At 28.4% G+C, this 24,099-nt stretch overlaps 5 protein-coding genes across 13 annotated transcripts in view; 2 read left to right on the top strand and 3 right to left on the bottom strand.

Moving 5' to 3' along the window:
• LOC122628127 (eukaryotic translation initiation factor 4E-binding protein Mextli) overlaps nucleotides 1–3,980 on the bottom strand; it is an 11,569-nt gene extending 7,589 nt beyond the window's left edge. For 4 of the 7 annotated variants that reach the window (XM_043810027.1, XM_043810036.1, XM_043810035.1 and 1 more), the window contains exon 1: nucleotides 366–498. The gene's annotated coding sequence lies outside the window, so the exon portion shown is untranslated. Of the gene's footprint in view, nucleotides 1–365; nucleotides 499–3,956 lie in introns of those variants that run through there. The other 3 variants (XM_043810032.1, XM_043810029.1, XM_043810030.1) reach the window with 3 other exon arrangements.
• LOC122628131 (neuroguidin) lies at nucleotides 1,395–5,995 on the bottom strand. Of its 2 annotated transcripts, none has more exons than XM_043810039.1 (4): nucleotides 5,727–5,995; nucleotides 4,563–5,100; nucleotides 4,120–4,470; nucleotides 1,395–4,036 (listed from the first exon to the last, which is right to left on the bottom strand). In XM_043810039.1, the coding sequence occupies exons 1-4, from the start codon at nucleotides 5,733–5,735 to the stop codon at nucleotides 4,011–4,013; spliced, it is 924 nt and encodes a 307-aa protein (XP_043665974.1). In that variant the 5' UTR covers nucleotides 5,736–5,995; the 3' UTR covers nucleotides 1,395–4,010. The 2 variants fall into 2 exon arrangements, with proteins under 2 accessions (XP_043665974.1, XP_043665975.1); XM_043810040.1 differs by lacking the exon at nucleotides 5,727–5,995 and adding an exon at nucleotides 5,291–5,706.
• A 523-nt stretch (nucleotides 5,996–6,518) lies between these two features.
• LOC122628126 (transmembrane 9 superfamily member 4) lies at nucleotides 6,519–11,197 on the top strand. 2 transcript variants are annotated; one of them, XM_043810025.1, is made up of 11 exons: nucleotides 6,519–6,674; nucleotides 7,097–7,347; nucleotides 7,420–7,566; nucleotides 7,650–7,805; nucleotides 7,884–8,158; nucleotides 8,264–8,482; nucleotides 8,563–8,720; nucleotides 8,824–9,083; nucleotides 9,173–9,356; nucleotides 9,439–9,741; nucleotides 10,953–11,197. In XM_043810025.1, exons 1-10 carry the CDS (start codon nucleotides 6,672–6,674, stop codon nucleotides 9,670–9,672), a joined length of 1,887 nt encoding a protein of 628 aa, XP_043665960.1. In that variant the 5' UTR covers nucleotides 6,519–6,671; the 3' UTR covers nucleotides 9,673–9,741; nucleotides 10,953–11,197. The 2 variants fall into 2 exon arrangements, with proteins under 2 accessions (XP_043665960.1, XP_043665961.1); XM_043810026.1 differs by lacking the exons at nucleotides 6,519–6,674; nucleotides 10,953–11,197 and adding an exon at nucleotides 6,911–6,928 and having other exon boundaries at nucleotides 9,439–9,693.
• Nucleotides 10,542–12,942, bottom strand: LOC122628130 (metallophosphoesterase 1). Its single transcript, XM_043810038.1, has 9 exons — nucleotides 12,523–12,942; nucleotides 12,301–12,446; nucleotides 12,067–12,137; nucleotides 11,858–11,998; nucleotides 11,574–11,741; nucleotides 11,401–11,486; nucleotides 11,203–11,325; nucleotides 10,997–11,137; nucleotides 10,542–10,922 (listed from the first exon to the last, which is right to left on the bottom strand). The coding sequence occupies exons 1-9, from the start codon at nucleotides 12,634–12,636 to the stop codon at nucleotides 10,752–10,754; spliced, it is 1,161 nt and encodes a 386-aa protein (XP_043665973.1). The 5' UTR covers nucleotides 12,637–12,942; the 3' UTR covers nucleotides 10,542–10,751.
• A 5,620-nt stretch (nucleotides 12,943–18,562) lies between these two features.
• LOC122627695 (trifunctional enzyme subunit alpha, mitochondrial) lies at nucleotides 18,563–23,137 on the top strand. Its single transcript, XM_043809025.1, has 12 exons — nucleotides 18,563–18,581; nucleotides 19,286–19,389; nucleotides 19,530–19,639; nucleotides 19,831–20,103; nucleotides 20,213–20,463; nucleotides 20,572–20,955; nucleotides 21,021–21,191; nucleotides 21,253–21,475; nucleotides 21,589–21,798; nucleotides 21,876–22,071; nucleotides 22,149–22,351; nucleotides 22,426–23,137. The coding sequence occupies exons 2-12, from the start codon at nucleotides 19,320–19,322 to the stop codon at nucleotides 22,627–22,629; spliced, it is 2,295 nt and encodes a 764-aa protein (XP_043664960.1). The 5' UTR covers nucleotides 18,563–18,581; nucleotides 19,286–19,319; the 3' UTR covers nucleotides 22,630–23,137.
• The last annotated feature ends 962 nt before the right edge of the window (nucleotides 23,138–24,099 follow it).

The raw sequence follows: 24,099 nt of genomic DNA, 5'->3' as shown, positions 1-24,099 counted from the left end.
ACCATTAAGATTAAGAGTGAGAAGGGGTAGAGAGTCGACAAAGGAGATAGGAAAGAAAGAGAAAGAAAGAGTTAGGGAGAAGAGAGATAGAGAGAGGGAGGGGAGAGAGAAAACTTCACCCTTATTTTACAATTACATGAACGTAACTAGATCTATTTAAATTATTTAAAAATAATATAACCTTTTTGGGTATATTTAAGAATGAACGAAATGTGTCGAGTTGGGAGAAGGAATTTCAGCTATGTGTCAAATTGAAAGAGAGGAATAACATTTGACATTTGAAGAGGAATAAATTGTTCTTTAAATATACAACAAACATTGTTAAACTTCACACGCTTCACACTTTTTAATCGTAAATCACCTACCACCTTTTCTCTCGTGCCACGGATCAACGACGGGCAAATCGTATGTTCGTAGAAATCGGTAAGACGTGTCGTCGACATCCACCGAAAAAGTTAGTGCCAACTGGTGAAGGCTTACCAATATAATACAGAAAACTTACCGGATAAATTAACGTACAAGAATAAAATATTAATATTTTCGTAATCTCTTATTTTTGACGTAGAATTTTAGTACGTTAAAGAAATGTATACAAAATTAAAGTATAATAATAACGATTTATAAATAGCGTTAATACTATATATAATTTGTATTTTATAATATATTGATGTCAACACGTCAAATATATTATTTTCTTGCAAACATTTAGTAATATAATATTACATTAATTGTGGCAAATTATATGTTTACTTGTCCTATTAAAAAAATAGTAGATATTTTAATAGATTAAAATCTTTTGAATTTATGTAAATGCATATGAATCAAGATATTTTTTCTAATAAAAGGTACTTGTATATAAAATGCGTAGTATGACATTGAAAACATTTTATTCAGTCTGTAAGAAGCATTCTACATGATGATCGTAATAATACGAACAGTAATAAAAAAGAAAAATAATAATAATAATGAAAACGATGATAACGATGATATTGATGTTGATAAAAATGTAATAATAATTATAATAATGATACTGATGCCAATGATAATGGCGATGATTTATGATTTGATTTGACTATCACGCGATGATGGCGACGACGGGATGACAATGACGATGATGACAATGTGATGACGATGATGATGACGACGACAACAACGACGACGTTGATGACGATGACGATGACGATGAAGATGACGATGACGATGACGATGAAGGTGACGATGTTGATGCTGATGCTGATGCTGATGACGATGACGATGACGATGACAATGATAAATTACTATTATTATCAAACGATAATAATAGTAATAATATTATTATTAGTAGTAGAAGTAGTAATAGTAGTAATAGTAGTTGCAGTAATAGTAGTAATGATAGTATTAATCCATAATAATAATTCATTCATAATAACCATTTGTAATATACAGGTAAACTCTCTTACATGTTGAATTTTCATAATACATAAATTATAGAAAATTTACCAATAAATGAAACATTATATTTTCTCAGACTATGAATGTAGTCAATAAATTATTCCTATCTTGACTCTGCTGCAAAGATATTTTGTTTCTTTTGTATTCGGCAGCATTGTTGGATTTGAAGAACTACTTTAAAATCACTGTTTACAGTAACGTTTACATTCCTTAAGTCTTTCTGTACATAGATCAATCATATCTTATCTACTATGTAGATACAAGAACATATGAAAAGAATTCAATTTTAAGTAGAATAAACTTTATATATTTTTTAAATATAATACAACAAGCTGAAGAATTCTACTAAAAAAATCTCAGTATCAGTAAATATCTAAATAATAAAAAATGACATAGTGATGTAAACGAAACTGTTACAGTTTCATTACTGTAACTCCATATTTCTATTGATTTGAGGTAGTGTATTCAATATAATCCTATTATCTTGCTGCTATATGTTGTGTGCGGATATGTGTCTCATATGAATATCTTTTTTACACCCATACTCTCTTACTACAAGCCCAAAACATTGACGATTATATTGCTAGTATTTAAAAAAAATTTATTGAATTTATACTATTCTACAAGTTTCCCAGTTCATATTATTATTGTAAATAATATTTCTTTCGGCGTAAATATATATATATATATAGTTCGTGGTGATATGAAAATAGTTGATTGATTGAAACAGACTGTGTATACTATAAATTTGTTCTGGGCTCATAGATCTCTTAGTTGTAAGGGTGCTTAGAAAATTATCGTCTATGCATGGAGTATGAAAAATCCAAATCACGGACAAATCTTGAAACTAATTGCGTTTATACTTTTGTTTCCTTAAAATGTAGAGCAACATTATACATACACTTGCAATCATTCATGTTCACACGCAAGTGTTATAACACAAATTATCTCAAAATTTTTCCGCTATTCGGTATTTCAACTTCATTACCAAATACGACAAGGCTGCTGACATTAGGCTTGCTAGCACTTGTAAATAATGCCCAGCAATTGTGCTATTTTGTTAGTTTTTTTTTACATATTATTTCATGAATAATTTATCACATTTTAATCATTTTCACAGATTAGAAAAGAGGAGGCACATGTAACATCATGCCTTACCAAGATAGCTCAATCTATGAACACTTCTGTAAAAAATATAACATCTATGGATGGTTGAGCTCTTGGTCAGCATATAGCGAATTAACACTCTCAAAGGTAATGCGGATCACTTCTGCAGGAACGAGCAATGGACACTCATACCCAAGCGTGAACTGTGTTAGAAATCTACACAATATTGCATTTCTTTTATTTTAAAGGAGGTAGTTCTCCTTTAATATGAAAAAGTCACCCTGTAATCTCATTTAGTAATATTTAAAAAATGGAACCTATTCAAGCGCAAGAGCTAAATATATCCCGCGATTTGATTGTACAGGTCTTATTCACTATTGCAGAAGTGATTTTCGCTCTAGTCTTCCTTTATTAGTTTGTACTTCGACGTAACATGTTCCCCCTCCTTAAAAACTAAATACTGCAAACTTAAACAGTACTACAGAAATTTACCATATCAATTTTGAATTTTGACACGATTACGTTATCCTTATATTATATTTAATATAAGTTTAACCACTTAATGAAATTAATTTTTAGTTAAAATAACAATTACAATGTATAAATACATTGCTAAAAGAAACTTAACATAAAATATGATTCACATCAAGATGTAATAGCCTCAACAGTTCACCAGGGGAAAAACACAAACGAAACATACATTTAATAGTTAAACTAGTAACTACTTTACTACACTAGACAGCGAGAAAATCCTAAGACATGCGATATCATACAATGAATCATTATTCGTAGAAGTTGCAAAATTTTTGCAGTTCCTAAACAGTATTCTTCCTTGTTAAACACGAATTTCGTAACTTTGCACTGAATGTCTTGTGATTTTTACGCTTTTGTAACAATTAATTCAATATCATTCCTCCTGCTATGTTATTGATTCCATTATTTATAGCTGGAGAATATCTCAAAATAAAGCAGACCCATTGCCTACTTTCAACTTTTATGCTTAACTTACAATTTTAGATCTTGGAGCCGAAATCCATTAGTCTCTTAACCATATACATGATGAGAATCTTTGTTTTATTAAATTAAGCTCGTATGTATCTCACATATATTATTGGAACTGTGTTTCCTCTCATACCAATATACTATTTCTTCTTTTTGATGGAATATTTCAACTCCACAGATAAAAATTGATTTCATACAACAGTTAAAGGTTAAAATCAGTATTAACTATAAGTATTAATTACACGACCATTAGTATGTCTTATACAGTAATAAATTACCATCGTGCTATTTTACTTCACCATCGATGGTAGTCTTTCATTACTAGATGTTATGAATTATAGCATTATTTAGTAAACGAGTATTAGTTGCATCTGCTGTTGTCAAGAAGAAGTTAAGTAAATTTTGTTGCACGTTACCTTAATAATTAATGCTGTATGAAACTCTGCTCTATAAGTTACTATAAAGCTGATTTAGTGGTGCCGTTTTTTCTTAAAACCTATAAATAGATAACAATATAATTTCTATGTTAAAAGATGTACACTTATAATTAATAATTAAACATAAGAAAAGATTTTTTACTTCTTTTAGCTTTTCCCTTTTTCTGAGTTTTTCTTGTTTTAGTTGGTACAGATGAAGTCTCTCCAAAACTAGTAATTTCATCACCAAGAGTACCAAGAGTTGTTATCTGACGGCGTCTATGTTTTTCTTGTTTCGTAACAGGTAAACGTGTCATGTAGTTCTCCTCGTATTCGATCTTTCGCTTGTTCTCACGCCCCAAACTAGCTTGTTTTTCAATTAAGCCTTGTGCATCCTCTATTGGTGCATCTAGGTATTCTTCTTTCAATTCCCTTAATACCGCACCTGAGACTGCACGTCTGCGGGCTCTTTCACCAGCTTTACGCATCTTCTCTGCTGCTGTTTCATCTCCGTCTATAAAATGATGACAGATAAATGATTGATTTTATATTACAGAAGAAATTAAGAAAAAAAGTACTACTTTATTAATGGCTATTATTACAAACCATAGTGAACGGCAGCAAGTTTTGGTGGCACATAGATATTTGATTTCCTGCTTTGAGACGATTTAAAACCATCTTCATCGCCGTCTTGATCACTATCCGACTCTTCATCAAAACTATCAATTTTAGCAATTATTGCATCAGGATTTGCTTTAAAGTTAATGGGATCATTACTGTTAGTGGTACCAGTTACTGCAGTCTTAACAAGTTTATCTATTTGATATTTTAGCTTGTGATCTATTGGTCGGATTTTTTCTAGGACTGTCCTGATTTCAATAAGGCGATCAATAGAGGGGTCACCTTCGATACGTTCACCTGAACATTTTCTTAAAACTACGTAAGTTAAATTAATAAGATAGGAAAGTAACATATGATATTTCATTTCTAAGAAACTAAGACCCTTGTCCGTAGAAATTTCTCCATTTTTTACACGAACCAACATATTATCTACAAGTTGGTTTACTTGTAGGACATTAGCATTCATTTCCCCAAGCAGGCGAAAAGCCTGTGGGAGATCCCTTTGTTCCATTTCATCGATTGCCTACAAATACAATTTATTACATTCAATAATTAAATTAAAGCTGACATTTAATAAACATTATAAAAATTATATAAAAAAAAATACATTAAAAAACAATATTAAAAATAACTTTGCTCATTATGTTTTTATATTATTAACAAAAAAAAATTGTGTTGCAATATATATGTATATCTTGTTATGGGAAACATACTTTCATATCTCACATATGTTTGTTTACACTTTAATAAATATTTTTTCGCTTTTAGAACACACCACGCGTTATGTTAAAGATAATCAAGATTGAAAAATTTAATTTCACTGTATGTTTATTTCAATATTCACTATATCCCATTTAAAAAATGAAAACCGCGCAAAATTTCATTCAGGAAATTATGATGTACACTATGTTTAAAGACAATCTAACAGAAATATTAAAGTAAACACTTAGTTTTTAGAAAAATGTCTGCCTTGCGAATATATGGGAAAAAAGCGCAATAATCTGCTGCCATCTTTCCTATTTACTAATGGATGACAGCGGAAAAAAAAAACAATAAAGAATTCCCAATAGAACTGACAGAAAAATGCATTCATTTAGGAATAAGAAATAAAAATTCATCAATGTAATTTGTTCAAAAGTTTGCACTTACTTGTACCATTGTTCTGCAATAAAAATTAAACGAATAAATGCATATCTAAACAACGTAACTTGTAATTAAACGAGTCCCCACGTGGGACGTTATTTTACTTTTCCTGGGTATATTTTTTCTCTTGGAAAAGCCTGGTCAAAACACCAACTGTTGTGTAATTAATCGTATAAATATTTCTTTTAATAAACGTAAGCTCTTATCGAACATAGCAACATTATTCTAAAATACGAATTTATACCATACATATTAACAAAATGTTTTATCTACTTAAATAATAAAGTGTCTTCACGATGAATCTTACTTCCTTTATATAAGGGTATTAAAAAAATGCGGGAATTTCAATCTAGACGTTTATAAAATTTTTTTCATATAGTTATAGTAAATTGTTAAATAATGCACGAATAATGTATGATCTTCATAGCTAAAATTTTTAAAAACATACAAGAAGATCTTGATATAGATAAGTGTAATGAATACAAAAATGGAATACACGATAATGAAGCAATGTTAATAGAAATACAGATATATAATAATATCTATGATAAAGGATGATTTTTATTTTGATTCTTATTTTCGTAGTTAGATGTTTTCTTATATTTATATTGGACTTTAGACATGAGTCTTGGAACGATCTCTAAAATACTTATATACATTGATAAAAATTGTAGATCTTCCTAATATTAGTATTAGCGTACAACGCACTTCTGTTGATCTTGGCAATACTGCTATCTGTAATATACTAAAGGTTAGGAAAGTAACAAATTCTAGGGATTTTTTTATAAAAACATTACTCATCGTTGGCTTACTTATCAGATGTTTCGCGAAGAACTTCAAGTATAAGTAAATATCATTTTTGACGTAAAAGTGAATAGTGTGAGTGGTTAGCAGCAAGTTGCAAGTTGTTGAGCGGCGTGACGCGCCTTTAATAAATATAAAGTTGTAGGAATGGTAGGAACGGTTTTGTGCATCGTCCTTTTAAATTAGATAATCAACACATACACACAATATATTTTCTTTATCGGAAAATATTAATATAGGATAATACAATGTATGATAAAAATAATATTTTTAGTTTACGAGTTTGGTTTGATATTTGTAATTTTAAAAATCCTGTGATACTTCTATATCAACAAAATATTGTTATAAATTTTATTGCATTTACAAACAAAACAAACTGGCGCTTATTTTAATTAATTATATATGTATGTGAAAAATGTTACATTTTCTATATGACATTGTACATTATATATATATATATATATATATATATATATATATATATATATATATATAATTTATATTCATAAATGTTTGATAATTTTTCTTTTAAATTTAAGTATGATATTATAAATTAATTTTTATTCAAACAGGGAAGAATAAAAAGGAATGTTTCTATCCTTGTGATAATATCTTTTTTAATTGAAACAAATGGCTTTTATGTACCGGGTGTTGCACCAGTTGAATTTAAGAAAGGGCAGAAAATTGATGTTAAAGCAGTTAAAATGACAAGTACTCATACACAATTACCATATGAATATTATTCTCTTAAGTTTTGTAGACCAAAGAATGGAACATTTATTTATAAATCAGAAAATTTGGGAGAAGTATTACGTGGTGATAGGTAAGATTTAAGAATTATGTAATTTTTTACATGTTTGTTACATTTAATATTAATTTTTGTTATTAATTCCAGGATTGTAAATACACCATATGAAGTTATGATGAAACAAGATATAAGCTGTAGACTTTTATGTCATGGACCAAATAATCCAATGACCTGGAATGAAGAAGAATCTCGATGTGCAATAGAACGTATTCAGCATGATTATTCCGTTCATTTGTAAGACAAAGTGTACATTGTTTATATTGTGTTTCTTTAGCAATTTCTATTTTATTATGTCATATTTTGCATTTTACATATAGATTAATAGATAATTTGCCAGCTGCTACGAAGAAATTTCATAAAGGAACTAACAGTGAAGTAGTTTATCATGGATATAGATTAGGAGGTGTTATAGGTGATCAAGTTTATATTAATAATCATTTGATATTGAAATTAGGATATCACGAACACGGAGAGTATGTATGATTTATGTTGTTTTATATATAATTTATTTTGTATATATGTTAGATCAATATTTGTATGTTTCTTTGTAGAAATCAATTTAGAGTAGTAGAATTTGAAGTGGAAGCTCGATCAGTTGATATAAATCAATTGAAATATGAAGGAAATACATGTATATTACCTTCTCAAACAAGCCCGCAATTTGTTAATCCTAAAAGTACTAGATTGTTATTCTTATATTCCGTGGAATGGAAAAAATCAGATGTGAGTTGGGCAAGCAGATGGGACACATATCTAGGAATGAATGACGTTGAAATTCATTGGTTCTCTATTATAAATTCACTCATTGTAGTTTTTTTTCTATATGGTAAATGAAATAACTTTTGTTTAGTTTTTTATTTTATAACTTTATTATTAACTTATAATTTTAAAGATGATATCCAATAATAATATTTAAATAATTTATCCACAGGTATTCTTACAACGATCATGGTAAGGACTCTTAGAAGAGATATAGCTCGTTATAATGCAGGTGACAGTGATAGTCTAGCTGGTTTAGATGAAACCATTGAAGAGACTGGTTGGAAATTAGTTCACGGAGATGTTTTCAGACCACCTCCCAATTCACGTTTGTTTGCTGCAGTAATAGGCAATGGCATTCAAATATTTTTTATGGCACTAATTACAATATGTAAGATAATAATAATAATTGTTTTAAATATATTTACTGCAGAATTTGTATACAGTTATATGCGTGTTGTCTATTTACAGTTTTTGCCATGCTTGGAATGCTTTCACCAGCAAGTAGAGGAGCATTAGGAACTTGTGCTATATTTTTATTTGTATTTTCTGGATCAATCGCTGGATATTTTTCCGCACGCCTCTATAAAACTATGCGAGGACGAGAATGGAGAAGAGCTGCACTATTGGTAAGTTAACAAATGTGTTTATAAAGTTGATAATATAGATAAAATATAATCAACAATATGATATGATTCATTTCATTGACAAATTATTTTATGAAATTTGTAGACAGCAACACTTTATCCTGGTATAGTGTTTACTACATGCTTTTTCCTAAATTTCTTCATATGGGGAAAACACAGTTCAGGAGCAGTTCCATTTACTACTATGTTAGCATTGCTTTGTCTGTGGTTTGGAATCTCACTTCCTTTAGTATATCTTGGATATTTCTTTGGTTATCGTAAACATCCATTTACACATCCTGTGAGAACAAATCAAATTCCTAGGCAAATTCCAGATCAGTTATGGTATATGAATCCAATATTCTGGTAAGTATTTTAACATATTTTATATTAAAATCATATTTTTAATATTAATATAGAAGAGAGCTTTACATTTTTTTTTTCGAATTTTTCAGTACATTAATGGCTGGTATACTACCATTTGGTGCTGTGTACATAGAATTATTCTTCATTTTGACTGCATTATGGGAAAATCAATTTTACTATCTTTTTGGATTTTTATTTTTAGTATTTTGTATTCTTGTCATTTCATGTTCTCAAATATCTATAGTTATGGTGTATTTGCAGTTATGCGCAGAAGTATGTATATTATGACATATTTTATACTATTCATATTTATATGTTTAATTAATAATTAATCGTAATCTTTATTTAATTACAGGATTATAGATGGTGGTGGAGAAGTTTTATAGTTAATGGTGGATCAGCTGTATATATGTTAGCATATTCGATTTTTTACTTTATGACCAAATTAGAAATAACAGAATTGGTTCCAACGTTGATGTATTTTGCATATACGGCTTTAATGGTGCTTACATTTTGGTTGTTAACTGGTACAATTGGCTTCTTCGCTGCATATGCTTTCATTCGAAAAATATATGCAGCAGTTAAATAGATTAGTCATAATTGTCATAAATGAACTAAGTGAGTGCTGTGCGAATGTAACTTTATCTATTTGTTCATGGTGAGTATTAGATTATTTTTTAATTGTGAGATTAAAATGAAAGCAGTATATCTGCTTGTTAAATTACGAAGCAAAATAAGAGTTAATAAAATCTAAAGTAATACATTTTATGTACGTATGTATGTATGTAAACATACATTTAAAACAACATTTACATACATAATACAAAATGCTATTAATAAATTACAAAGAACTATACATAGTTTATATGATATACATTATATGTATGTGAATTTATAAAGCTATTTTCAGTGTAAAAATCGACACATTTTTTCATGCATCACAAAAATATTATAGAAGTATTATGTTTCCTTTAAATCTAAATTGTTTAGTTTTTTAATGGTAGAAGTACTTAGGATTTATAGAAGCAGAGGAAGTATTATTTGTCAATCCTTGTAAATTGTGAAGATCAAGAAAGATGCATTAGTTATTATTTATTATAATGTAATGATACCTAGTTGAATTAATTATATATATGAATTATTAGTTCGTAGTATAAAAAATATCTAATTTAATATGTCATGGGTAATTTACAAATTATTATGAATATCTATTTGATTAAATATGATTTGTTTACTAATAATTTTATAAACATTGTATACATTTTTAGTTATTAGTATAGTCTTTTAGTTATTAGTATATATAATTTCAATTATTATTTAATATTAATAGGATTTATAATCCTCTTTATTAAAATTATATAAATTTTTATTCATAATATAGTTATATTTTATAAATATGGCTTAATATATTTAATAATATATATTCAATATTAACAAAATGTAAACAATTAATGTGTATAGTTCAAAAAAAATTTTTGTTTTATGCTATAAATAATGTAAATAACATATCTGCCCATGACATGTGTTGATGTATAATTTCTTTAATATTATTGCTTATATTCATACATTTATTAAACAATGTACAGATAAAATTTCCTTTGTCTATATTTTATTTGGAATACTAAAATAATAGAACTACAAATATATAGAAATGTATGAAAGACCAGATTAATATTGTGGTTTCATCTTTAGAAATACAATTAGAATCGTTTTAGGTATATATTTTATAATTAAACATATGAAAATGCATGCTATATTTATTATATATATTAAGATCACAGTAGATTCAACTGGCATGTAACACTTTGATACAGAAAAATTATTTGGAGTGAATATACCCTACAACAAAACTTCATATAACTCTTGCAGAACTATCATATTTAACAAAATATTTGATATATTAAAAAGCTTACCAACAAGAAAGATGGGTTATCGATATTTCTCCAACTAAAGGAGGGGATAGTAAATTCCAAAATATCATCTCTGTGTATTCTTCTGCAACCATAGTGAGTGTGACCATCAACAACCAGTCTTGGGTTTAAAATATCTAAAAGCTTTAAATTCATCTATTTTATATACTTAAAAATAAAACGGATAATATTTAGAATACTTTATTTACTTGTTCAGATGCTTCCTTTGACAAACATTCCCATCGTTCACGAAATTGTAAACGTTTTATTTCATGCGGTGCTTCATCAAGTTCATTACACATTTCATCAGATGTACGGTACAATGGAAAATGCTGTAATAAAAAAAAAAATAATTTCTTTTTATTTTCTACTGAATGTTATTATATATAAATATATTATAAATAAACCTGAAGAAGAATAGGACGACTGTATATGGATAATTCATCACTTTTAGTGCAATTATTTCGTATTCCTTTTGCACATTTTAAGTGTTCTAAAAAAAGTATTATCTGTTTTACAAATTTTCTAATAATTAAATTTTTTTAATTTATTAATATAATAATAAATTTATAAAATTTACCAGCAACTTTATTTATTGCAATTTCTGTAGATTTACACAGAAAGCAACCATCTCCTTCTAATGCCATACTATTGATTAAGATGAAATGATTACCATTTGTGCTGATTCTTTGAACACTCGGTGCTTTCATTTTATTTACAAATCTTTGATTTGAATAAGGTGTTATGGCTAAAAAAATTGTAGTTTACTTAAATTAAAATATTATTACTTAACACTATATAGTAAGCAGTTCTAGAAAGTAATTATTATAAATAGCTATCATAAAATATAATTGTTAAAAATACCATAATGAAATCCTATGTCGTGATTTCCAGCCATTGTAAAAAGGCGAATATCATTTGATACAGAAAACAATGAATGAAATCTTGATATATAATTGTCAAATTCTTTATCATTAGACCAATCACCTTCATCAAATATATCACCTATAATAGTCGTTAATAGTTTATATATACAACTTGATTATTGATACCAGTATATATATTCTATATACCTAAGATAAAAATTATATCTGGTTTATGAATTGTTATTGATGTTTGAAATGCTCTGTACATTTGCCATTCTCTGAAAACAAATTATTTACTTTTATTGAACATAATAATATCAAATAATAAAAATTTATTTGATAATAATGATAAATATGATAATTAAAAAAGTAATCTATAACTGTTAACAATTTACAAAATATATAAATTAAATTACAATAAATATTATACTGATTTATAACCTTCTCAATTTATCAAACCAGTGACCTCTTTTTGGACCAAGTAAATGAGTATCAGAAATGAATATTGCTCGTACAGGATGTTCATCGAGTTTTGGTGTATCAACAGACGAAACAGCCTTATGTGGGTCTAAGGATGGCCAATTACACTAATTCATAAAAATCACTTAGTTTACTTGTAATTAGTAAATAAAGATCTATGTTATGGCATATAATTTTACTAACCTGTGAAAGCACTATATAATATATAAAGTATTCACAGAAGAACAACACAAAAACAAAAATTAATGTAAATATAAATAAATAATTATTGTAGAAACGCTTTCTTAGTATAGACATTCTTTATTATATTTTTCAGAAAAAAGTTTATAGCTAGAATAATTTAATTGTTCATTTTAAAGCAATAGTAAAATAATATTTATAATCACTGTTTAATAAAAATATTACATATAATTATTGAAATTCGTCCACTCCATGTCACTTAAAAACAGTAGCCAACAGTAGCCAACATTAGCATTCAAAATTTGGTATTCTTTAAATGTATGCAATCGCTTGTAGTTATCATACAGATGTAAATATTTATTTGTAACTATACGCAACATTAGTATTTTAATGTGTTATATAATAATGTTAAGTGATAGAGAATAGTGCTTAAAAAGATCTAATATTTGCAAATAGTTATATTTTTACATACATATGTATTATGTTTAATTATTTATACATATACATATATTTGTTTATGCGAATGTCTATATAACAATAATGATAATAAATGTATCTTTTAGGATACATTATCTTATTATATCTATATTTTACTTATTTTATAAATAAATAAATATATCATTTTCCTCGTTTAATGATCTAAATCTATTAATTAGAAAAAATGTTAAAATTAAAACATTTTATAATTAATAGCTGTCAAAAATAAAAAAAAAAAACATTCTAATTACATGACTTTAATATTTAGATATTAAACATTTTCTTTAATTTATTGTACATATATAATGTTTATTGTCTATATATATATATATATATATATATATATATGAATTTGTCATAATCAATTGCTTCGTCAAAAAATTCAGTTTCGAAAAAGAAATGTATGATATAATAACAGAGTTTTCTCCATTCTTTGAAGGAAGGCTTTCTACAAGGAAACGTCAACAGCACAAGTAGCGACACTAAGTTGTTAATGCCGGTATTAAGAAAAAATGTCACTTTTTTTAAGGTAGCAAATGGCTCTATATTGTCAATGGCGGCATTTACAAAGAATGGCGCCTGTTCGTTTTTACTATGCTTATTTACTTAATCGTGGCCTCCCCGTATAGATAGAAGTTTAATTACGATTGTTTCCGAGTAACAAAGAATACAAAAATATATAAAAAAAAAAAAAAAAAAAAAAAAAAAAAAAAAAAAAAAAAAAAAAAAAAAAAAAATATGGATACGTGGTTGTTACATGCGTTAGAAGTGAAATCTATGGAAGCAATTTAATTTAGTACATTTATTTTTTCATGAAAATATTTCAATTTAATGTAATAATATTTATGTGAACATACTATTTTTATATTTCTTTTATATTTCTTTATACAATATTTCTTATACATATAATTATTTTCCGGACGTATCCATTCCTTTATAATCCAACAAAGAGATTATTGGTTTATGATAACTGAAATATGATGTATAAATTGCAGATTTTAGATCGTTTAAATATCTGGTGAATACTGCGTTGATTGTACTCCCAGATTTTGTAATTGACATTACTGGATTGTTATTCATATATAAGTTAAATTTCGAACGTAGAAATTCAATTAGTGACTGTACTTCAGCTGATGCAAAATTAACGTTGAAATCCCCACTCAGAATTATGGGCATTTTATCGTAATTTTTATTAAGTAGAGCAGCACCTTCTGTGGTATATACGAGCAAGACATTATGGATAAAATCAATAATTTGTGAAATTGATTTATTTGGTGTAATATATATAGCTACGGTGAGAATTGTTTGTCCATTATTTAACAAACAAAAAGCTGTGCATATTTCTCCGACTGCTGTACTATTCACTGTTAAACAGTCATTTTGACATAAATTCAAATCCATATGAGCGGTGACAACGATTGTTCTGTTATTTGAATTTCTACGAATGGCAACTCCGCCATTTCTTATACCAGGCCTATTGAATTGGACGATGAAATTAAAATTGTCTAGATTGTCTAATTGTTCTTCGTTGTTCAAACATGTTTCTGATAGTAGCAAAATCTTTGATTTTTGTACGATAACATCGTTGAAATTTGTGATACGATCTTTTAGACTTTTGCAATTGAATAAAAATATTGATAGATTCGATCTGTTGGAGATGAAATCTAACAATACTTTGTCTACTGCATTTAATTTATTGAATGCCATTCGCATCAGTCCATAAAATCGGTTAATAGTTGTTAGATTTTCTCTTTCTCTGTCGATAACCCCGAGTTCATTTGAAGTTGCAATTGTTAGATCACGATTTATTTCCATATTTTCGTTGTTATATAACTGCTGAAATGTGCCGGGCTCTACTTGATAGTGAATAAAATCTTGTACATCAGCTTCATCATCAAGAATTTCCGCTTCACGACATAATCGTTTACAAATTTCAATTGTTTCTTGAATATTCAAATCGTATTCAAACTCTTTGCGCTTTTGTAGAATCAAATCTTTATTCTTATCGTAAAGTCCAACGAATTTCATTTCTGCAAGAATTTCATTTTCTTCGTTCCTGAATGGTAAATGTAGAGTGACCATTTCTCGTCTATATTCATCGAAATCCGTATCTATATCGTAATTTCGATAACGTATTACGCGTGGTTCCTTTCGTTTTACGTATGTATTATTCGCATTACGTACGTAATTTGCAACAAATTGTGCAAGCGAGATGTTTTCAAATTCCTCAGGCCTATTTTCATACTTATCGAACCAATTTTCCTTCCAAATATCTATTGATTCATAGTCTAAATCCTCACGTGCCAATTCTTCTTGAGTTCTTTGAATCCTTTGCCGTTCAATTGGCCTTGAAGTTGGTATGTAAGCTATAACGGTAGAACTTTTTGACATCGGTTCGCGTAATAAATACCAAGCAGCTTCCTGACTAGTAATTTCAACTGTATGAAGCATGTCTACAGTCATTTTTCTAGTGATCTCAACAATATCGAATTCGGGATGCTCAATCATTATTTCTATAATCTGACGTTGCAAATTACTGATGCCTTTATTAGTTTTACTTATATATTCCGCAACATAAGCAGCACAAGAATATTCCTCTAAGATGAATTGAATATCGATATTCGATTGTAAGACGTTTAAGATAAAAGGATTAAACGTATTATGCCATTTCTCAGAAGGTTCTCGTTTAACAAAAACCGTAGGTCGAGTAATTCCAGCTCGAAGTATATTTGTATAATGTTCGTCAGAAAAAATGTGATTGTCTTTATAAAATGCATTTATATCCCGATAATCGCAAGTTGCCAAGTTAGTTCTGATACTCTTGTAATCTCGAACATATTCGGCAAATCCAGGTTCCTCTTTTTTCATGGGTTTTAAAATTATCGTTGAACGACAAGGCATAAATGGCGCTTCAAATCGATATTTCTGCGTTTTATTTGCAGTGACTTTGTTATTATGCGAAGGTATATCTGTAAAAGTATGTCTATTGGTTTGGAACTTGATATTTCCTGATGATTCTTTTGCGGACACGGAAACGAGATTATCAATCAAAGAAATCGCATTCTGTTTATCAGCACCAAGCATATCCTTTGGAGCGTTTTCAAGCCATAGTAAAATGTGTGCATGAGGACTATCACAATGCTGGAATTCAATTCGTTTAAAATAATGGATCACGCGGTATTTCCCGAACGGATTACACTTCTTCGATTGCAGCAAACTTATCAGTACGTTTACAAGTTTGTTAAAATATATCGCACAAGTGACTGCATCCTCATTAATCAGGGTGCTTTTCTGAATATAACTCAACTGAGATACCATTTCCTCTGAAATCTCGTTACCGTTATTCTTCAATTTATATAAAATTTGAAGTAATTGAACCCAACCGATTTCATTGGCTTTTAGTGTCAAAAACATCGTAGGTTTTCCCAATTGTCTTATCATGGCGAATAAATCACTTTTTCGTTCGGCCCAGTACCAATTTGAATTTGGTATGCATCTAAGAAAGGCATGGTTATTTTCTAGGCAATGATCGATATATTTTCCTGATTCAATTTGCTCTCGTGTTATATTAAAATCTTTATCGATATGTTTGAAAGCGATTGTAAGAATATGAAAAATTGTCAGTTTCATAATTTTCATTGCTACATAAAGCAGATGATATGGGGTTACTCCACGACGATCGGACCGTTTTAGTTCACTTTTAACCATCATGAAAGGTGTAACGCGTAATCCTTCTTTGAATACTCTGGACTGGCCAAAGTAAATATTGGGGAAAGATAATTCTTCTGCATGTTCATCGAATAATACATTGTGTGATACGTTTCTATCCCCTGGTGCTATTTGAAGATATTTTTCATTATTCCATAGCAGCGTTTGCTGTTGTCCAATAAGACTTTCTCTATCACATTCGATAGGAATATCTTCACTTACTTCATCTCTTTGTACATCAATCTTATCCGTATTATCAAAAAAAGATTGATTAATTGTAATATCGTAAGAACGGTAGAGAGGGGTTGTCGTTAAATATTGTAACCACATTTTAATATTATGTTTGTTAACAAAACCCATTAAGTAGCTTGATCTATGAATTTTTTTTTTTTTAATATGAACATTGATGCAATGATCATTATCAATATTTCTTGGTAACTGACGTACAATATTATTTACTGAGACAGGAATATTTATAATTTGTCCGAAAATCCCATTTTGTTTATGAACATGACGCAATCGTCGGATTTGTATAAATGGTATATATGGGGAAATGAGTCTTTCCGATACTAAATCTAATTCGGGAAGATGAGACGGTTTTTGTGGATACACAAAACCATTGGATGTTGAATAAATAGGGATGTGTCCGCGACTTAGAGATTTAATGCAATCTTTACACGCCATTACAGTATCCAAATTAACTCTCGGAAATTCTGCGATCAACAATTGTTGATCTTCTGAAGTAATTTTTTTCAGATCATTTTTAAACCACAATTGATCACAAATTCCACATGAAAAGCCGAACGGATTGTCTGAAAATTTCTCCTGAAATTTTCGATGCGCGTTACTATTGGCATTGAAATTTATATAAGGTATCCTTGGTTCAATAGAGCTTAATAAAGTGTTATTAGACGTCTCGTTATTTGTAGATGTATTAGCTGTATTGTTAACATTATCGATAATCGATGTTTGAGCGCTTAATATTGTTGATATTAATGCAACTTCATTTTTCAACACCTTTCGATGCGCTTGAAATTTTCTTCGACGCTGTAGGGTACTTTTTTGGGGGGGATTTTTTGTACGCTGCCTTCCACGGAATGATTTTACGCGTTCTATATTTGTTATTTTCGGCATTGTTAATTTTGTCAATTGATATTTGTAAATTAATATAACATTAAATGCAAAATGACATAATAACGATTATAATACAAATCGAAAATGTGTAATTCACTAAATAGAATATACGAGGAACTTTTATATAAAACGCATATAACTTACTTCCTATCACAATAGAGACGAACTGAGAAGGAAACAAACATATAAAACGCGCATGTCCTACTTTATTGAATCACTCAAGAGTGGGGAAAAATGGAATTATTCTTTTTAAACATCAATTTATTAATAAGCGTCGTATGAAACGGAATTATGAAACTAAGCATATTAACTATATTAAGACTTCTCTTCGTGTTCTCATTTTCGTTTCATTTTAATTCTTAATTAATTAATTCTCATTACCGTGTCATATGAAATTTCATTTTAAAAATATATGATTGATTATAATACTTTAGATACTATCGTTTCAAAGTTTTAAGATAAAGGCGGAAACTCGATTGGATATTCTTTATTTTCTTTTATTTTTTCTACCCTAACCTACATAAATTGTAGATTGCTCATTGGCTAAAGTCGTTGCTCGCTATCTATTCGATTAGCCAATCAGCAATGAGAATCATCGTATCTCCTGGTGGAATGTAAAGCAAGTTCGTCCTAACGCCATCTATTGTGAAATACTTTTCGTATACTTATTTCGACAGATTTCATAAATATTTTATGTTCTTGTTATCAATATTCTATTTTTACTGCAAAGTAGTTGTTAGTAGGTAAATATATATAGATATACTGATCAAGGGATACAAAATAAAACTAATGACAGCAATAATGAACATTCTTTCTTTTAATTATTAATCACTTTTCATCGATTCTTATATCGTATAATTTTAGAATTTATAGAAAATTTTTTTAATTCTTATCTTTAAGAATTATTAATAATCATAAAATCTTTCTTTTTTTTAATATCAATTTATCTTTTTTTTTTTTTTGTATCAAAGTCTATTAACATTGGAGTGATCAATAAATTATTTCGAAATTGTTAATATTCCATATTTTAATAAATAATATAAAATTTTTTGTTCATATATAATAATATAATATAGTATAGAGCTGATCTTATATTTAATATATATTTTTGATATAATAGATATTTTTTTACACATACAGACACATGCACGTTATATTAGAATGATATTAAATTTTCACTCACGATTAGTTCATATTTCTGACATTTGAAGCAAAAATGATGTTTCGGTTATCGACTAATATAAAAGTATTCTAAGTCACGTTATTATCTCCTCAAATTTTATCGTTGGTCGATGGATTACAGTTGTAGTTAAAAAAAAAAAATTTCTTCTTTATCGGTTGTAATATCATTTTTAAGAAGTACGTGCAGGTTCTAGACTAATATAGGATTGAATTATACTGAACTTTGTACTCAGGGCTGTTGGTATTTCTTTTTCACGAATGTGAGTAGCAATAGTACAGTTAGTTTGGAATAAGAAAACATGGCAAATTATAGAATATTTGGAGCACTTACGCGTTTTTCACGTAAAAACGTTAATTTTATATATACAGGTGATTATGAAAAATGAAATTTTTTTATATACACTTTAATTTGATAAATGAACAAAATTGATAATAATAAAGTTGATATTGTTGCATAAATTGTTTTTAATTTATTATTATAATATATATATTGTTTAATACTTTTACAGCGATACCACAACCTTTAAGAACACTTACAAGCATACCAAGCAAAAAGCATTTTAAATGTAAAGTTGTTGACGATGTAGCAGTTATTACTTTAGATTCCCCAGGGACTAAGGTATAATATTATATCGTATGTTTTTTTGTTGAATTTATTCAAATATTTATATAAAATATTAAAGATATGTTTAAAATATAATTATAAATATTATATTAATTTAAGATATGATAAACTTTTAATAGAGATTAACATAGTATTATATAATTTCTTAATCTTAAATGTTTTAATAATCTAAATATTTTTATTAGGTAAACACATTAAATTCAGAAGTAATGGAAGAAATAACTACTATTTTAAAAGACATGAAAGATAATAGTTCTGTTAAATCTGCTGTCTTGATAAGTGGAAAACCAGGTAATTTTATAGCAGGTGCAGATTTAACTATGTTACAAAAGTGTTTAACAGAAGAAGATGGTTACAATATATCTAAGAGCGGTCAACAAATTTTGAATAATATAGCAGAAAGTAAAAAGCCAATTGTAGCAGCTATTCAAGGAGGTTGTCTTGGTGGTGGTTTGGAGGTATATTTCATAGTTCTTTTTTTTTTTCTTTTTTAATAAATAGAAAAGAAATATTGCTTTTGAAAACAATTGGTTGAAATTTTTATTTTAATTTTTTTTTTTTATGTAGGTTGCATTGGCATGTCATTATCGAATTGCAGTTAATGATACCAAAACTGGTCTAGGTTTACCAGAAGTAATGGTTGGCCTTCTTCCCGGTGCAGGAGGAACACAACGATTGTCTAAACTTATTTCTGTTCCAAATATGCTTGATATGACTCTTACTGGCAAAACTCTTAAAGCAAAGAAAGCTAAAACAGTTGGATTAGTTGATATGTTGGTTAATCGTCTTGGTCCAGGTGTTGCATCATCTGAAGAAAAGTATGTTGAAGATTGGAAGATCATAAAACATATAAATTGTATATATTTTGGATATATATGATGTAAACTTAATATAAAATATGAATAATTATGGATGTTTTATTACAGTACTAGACATTATTTGGAAGAAATTGCTATAAAGGCTGCCAAAGATATAGCAAATGGAAATTTGAAAGTTGATCGTAATCCAAAGTCAATACAAAATAAAATTATGAATTATGCTTTAACTTTTGACTTTGTAAAAGATCAAATATTTAAGAGGGCAAAAGCTCAAGTTATGAAAATGACAGGAGGACTATATCCTGCACCTTTGAAAATTTTAGAAGTAGTTCGTACGGGTTTAGATAAAGGACCAACCGCAGGTTATGAAGCAGAAGCCAAAACTTTTGGTCAATTAGCAATTACCCCCCAGTGCAAAGGTCTTACAAATCTCTTTTTCGGGCAAACTGCTTGCAAAAGAAATCGTTTTGGAGTACCAAAGAATGCTGTCAAGTACGTCTTTATTTTATAAATTAGTTTTTATATTTATGAGAATAATGTTTATTATGCATGCGCAGAAAATTATCTGTTATTGGTGCTGGTTTGATGGGTGCGGGTATTGCGCAAGTAAGCATTGACAAAGGATTTGATGTTATTTTGAAAGATACTAACGAAGCAGGATTGTTCCGTGGAGTGGGTCAAATTCAAAAGGGTTTAGATAATGCTGTCAAAAGACATCGTCTTACCAGGTTTGCATAAAAATGAATAATATTTTATAATAAGAATTTAAAAGTATAACATATCTTTCAGAATCCAAAAAGATAAATATTTGGCTAATCTTGAGCCCACGTTACAATACGATTTATTCAAAAATTCAGATTTAGTTATTGAAGCAGTTTTTGAAGATATTGCTGTTAAACATAAAGTCATAAAAGAAATCGAGGCACATGCTCCAGAATATTGTATTATCGCAACGAATACATCCGCGATTCCTATTGCGAAGATTGCTGCTGGAAGTAGTCGACCAGAAAAAGTACGCTTATTATTATTATTATTATTATTATTACTATTATTATTATTATTATTATAAAATAAAGTTAAATGTTTTTCTTATTTAATATATAATAATACATTTATTGTGTATAGGTGATCGGCATGCATTATTTCTCACCAGTAGATAAGATGCAATTATTGGAAATAATTACACATAAGGGTACAGCAGATGAAACTATAAAAGCAGCTGTAGAAGTTGGTTTGAAACAAGGCAAGACTGTTATCACGGTTGGAGATGGACCTGGATTTTACACCACAAGAATACTCTCTGCCATGATTTCAGAAGCAATTAGATTGATGCAGGTGGAGAAATATTATTGTTTGCTTAATTATTTAAAAATTCTATGTAATAATTAGTAATAATATTTATATGGATATAGGAAGGTGTTGATCCTGTAATTTTGGACAAGTTGACCAAATCATTTGGATTTCCTGTAGGTGCAGCAACTTTATCTGATGAAGTGGGTATCGATGTAGGAGCACATATTAGTGTAGATTTAGGAAAAGCTTTGGGTGAACGTTTTACAGGAGGAAACGCGAATATTATGTTAGATATGGTCAAAGCTGGCTTCCTTGGTAATTATTTACATTTGCTTGTTCATCATCACCCTATTGTTAATTCACAAAATTATTAAATATCTTTTTCTTACTAGGCCGTAAATCGGGCAAAGGTATATTCGTATACGAAAAGAATACGAAGAACAAAGATGTCAATCTCGAGGCATTAAATATTTTGAAAAAATATGCAACTGAGCCTAAAGGAAGTACTTCTCTTGAAGATCGTCAAATGAGAATGGTATCTCGATTTGTTAACGAAGCGGTACTTTGTTTAGAAGAGAATATCTTAGCAAATCCTGTAAGTAATTTTAATAATTTATGACGAGAGCTTATTTGCTTTGTATGATAACGCATAATTTTAATCGTTTCTAGTTGGAAGGAGATGTGGGTGCCGTCTTTGGATTAGGTTTTCCACCGTTTACTGGAGGACCTTTTAGATGGGTAGATTCATATGGAGCACACAGACTAGTAAAAAAGATGGAAGAATTCCAAAGTCATTATGGCCTTGCTTTTAAACCGTGCCAAACATTATACGATATGGCATCTGATTCGACGAAAAAATTCCATAAACAATAAAAATGTTAAATACTTTTAACTTTTATGTAATATTAAGTACACAAGCATTTATCTTCCAAATAAGCACTATATTCTGGCAAACTATTTACAGCGTGTTTTAACATTATACTTGCTATATTATTTTTTAATGGTGCAATTTATACTGTTGTATAGTTTATAAAATCTTTTATAATTTTTATATGATCATCCTATATTGTTGTCATATGTATGTATATATACATATTGTAATAACTTTATTCTTGTAGAAAGTTGATAAAATGTAAACGTATATATATCGGAAATATCTTCTAATGAAATATAGTGCTATTATTTTACTATACTACCATTAGAAATGTGATTATTGAATGCATTCACTACCAGTATCCTATAAATATTCTATGCTTGTAAATGCGAATCAATTCTTAACTGCATAGCAATGTCAGTAAACCTGTTTTGTATATATTTTTTATTTGTTCAGTATGAATATACATATGTAAAGATGGAAATATAATTTGATGCAACATCAGAAGAGTATTGCACTTTCGTTTTCATGATTAATTAAGTACACGTTGCTAAAAAAAAGATCTTGTTTATCTATCACGATTACATTAACGTTAAACAAATATTAATTACAGAAAAGTAATAATTTTTTTCCGTTCACTCGTACTTATAATAAATGTTGCAATTTTAGTTTTTTTTTTTTATATATATAACACTTCATTTAAGCGATTATATTAATTTATATACCTGTTTTTTTCTAGTACGATATATCTGCAAAGTATATAATCTTATTCATTGAAAATCTGTTAATGCTATGGAAACGTTTTTCTTTTTACATAAATTCTTTTTTATTACAAATAACTTTTATAAAAAGTAATTTATATGTGTGTGTGTGTGTGTGTGTGTGTGTGTGTGTGTGTGTGTGTGTGTGTGTGTGTATATATATAGTTTATACAGGTAATCGGTAAGACATTTTGCATCATCTACAAGTTTCCTGTGCCTGTTTATAATATATACGACGTTAAAAGAGACCAAGTCCTTGGCTGATGCAAGAAAGCAGGAGATTTCACGAGATACCTTTGATAAGATTTCTCCCGTTTGACCGGTAAATTATTACCCTATTCTAGTAAACTAAACACCAAGAGTAAAATAGATTTGACGACTACCAAAGATTCCGAAGTCTATAATTTATCAATTTTCTTTTATCATTACGTCTTCGAGCTCTCGAGCAAGAAGATAAGAGATCTGTAATTATCAATGCCAAAACATATTATTTATAGACGTATGTAATTAGCTTTAAAAGACAAAAATGAAATATAATTATGATTCATCACCGTTTAGAAATATTAGAAAGTAACGATCGATTTAAAGCAAATATTTTTTGAAATTTTTACAATAATTCAACGTGTATCGATTGACTTATGAAAATATAATACAATTAATAGATTTAACATGTATTCGTACTTGTTATCGCACCATCGTCTGATAACA

This window comes from Vespula pensylvanica, chromosome 3 (assembly GCF_014466175.1).
Source record: "Vespula pensylvanica isolate Volc-1 chromosome 3, ASM1446617v1, whole genome shotgun sequence".
Taxonomy (NCBI): Eukaryota; Metazoa; Arthropoda; class Insecta; order Hymenoptera; family Vespidae; genus Vespula; species Vespula pensylvanica.
This window is presented reverse-complemented; position numbering and strand designations above follow the sequence as displayed.

Bases quoted from the DNA above. Each gene is read 5' to 3' on its own strand.
- LOC122628131 (XM_043810039.1), bottom strand. The intron at 4,471-4,562 runs GTTTGTAATAAT...ATCATTTTATAG, and splicing joins ACTTGCTGCCGTTCACTATG to ACGGAGATGAAACAGCAGCA. The intron at 4,037-4,119 runs GTAAAAAATCTT...ATCTATTTATAG, and splicing joins AAAGGGAAAAGCTAAAAGAA to GTTTTAAGAAAAAACGGCAC.
- LOC122628130 (XM_043810038.1), bottom strand. From the start codon at position 12,636: ATGTCTATACTAAGAAAGCGTTTCTACAATAATTATTTATTTATATTT. The intron at 11,999-12,066 runs GTATATAGAATA...CGACTATTATAG, and splicing joins AGATATAATTTTTATCTTAG to GTGATATATTTGATGAAGGT. The intron at 11,742-11,857 runs GTATTTTTAACA...CAATTTTTTTAG, and splicing joins CGACATAGGATTTCATTATG to CCATAACACCTTATTCAAAT.
- LOC122628126 (XM_043810025.1), top strand. The intron at 8,159-8,263 runs GTAAATGAAATA...ATTTATCCACAG, and splicing joins TGTAGTTTTTTTTCTATATG to GTATTCTTACAACGATCATG. The intron at 8,721-8,823 runs GTAAGTTAACAA...TGAAATTTGTAG, and splicing joins GGAGAAGAGCTGCACTATTG to ACAGCAACACTTTATCCTGG.
- LOC122627695 (XM_043809025.1), top strand. From the start codon at position 19,320: ATGGCAAATTATAGAATATTTGGAGCACTTACGCGTTTTTCACGTAAA. The intron at 20,956-21,020 runs GTACGTCTTTAT...ATGCATGCGCAG, and splicing joins GTACCAAAGAATGCTGTCAA to AAAATTATCTGTTATTGGTG. The intron at 21,799-21,875 runs GTGGAGAAATAT...ATATGGATATAG, and splicing joins AAGCAATTAGATTGATGCAG to GAAGGTGTTGATCCTGTAAT.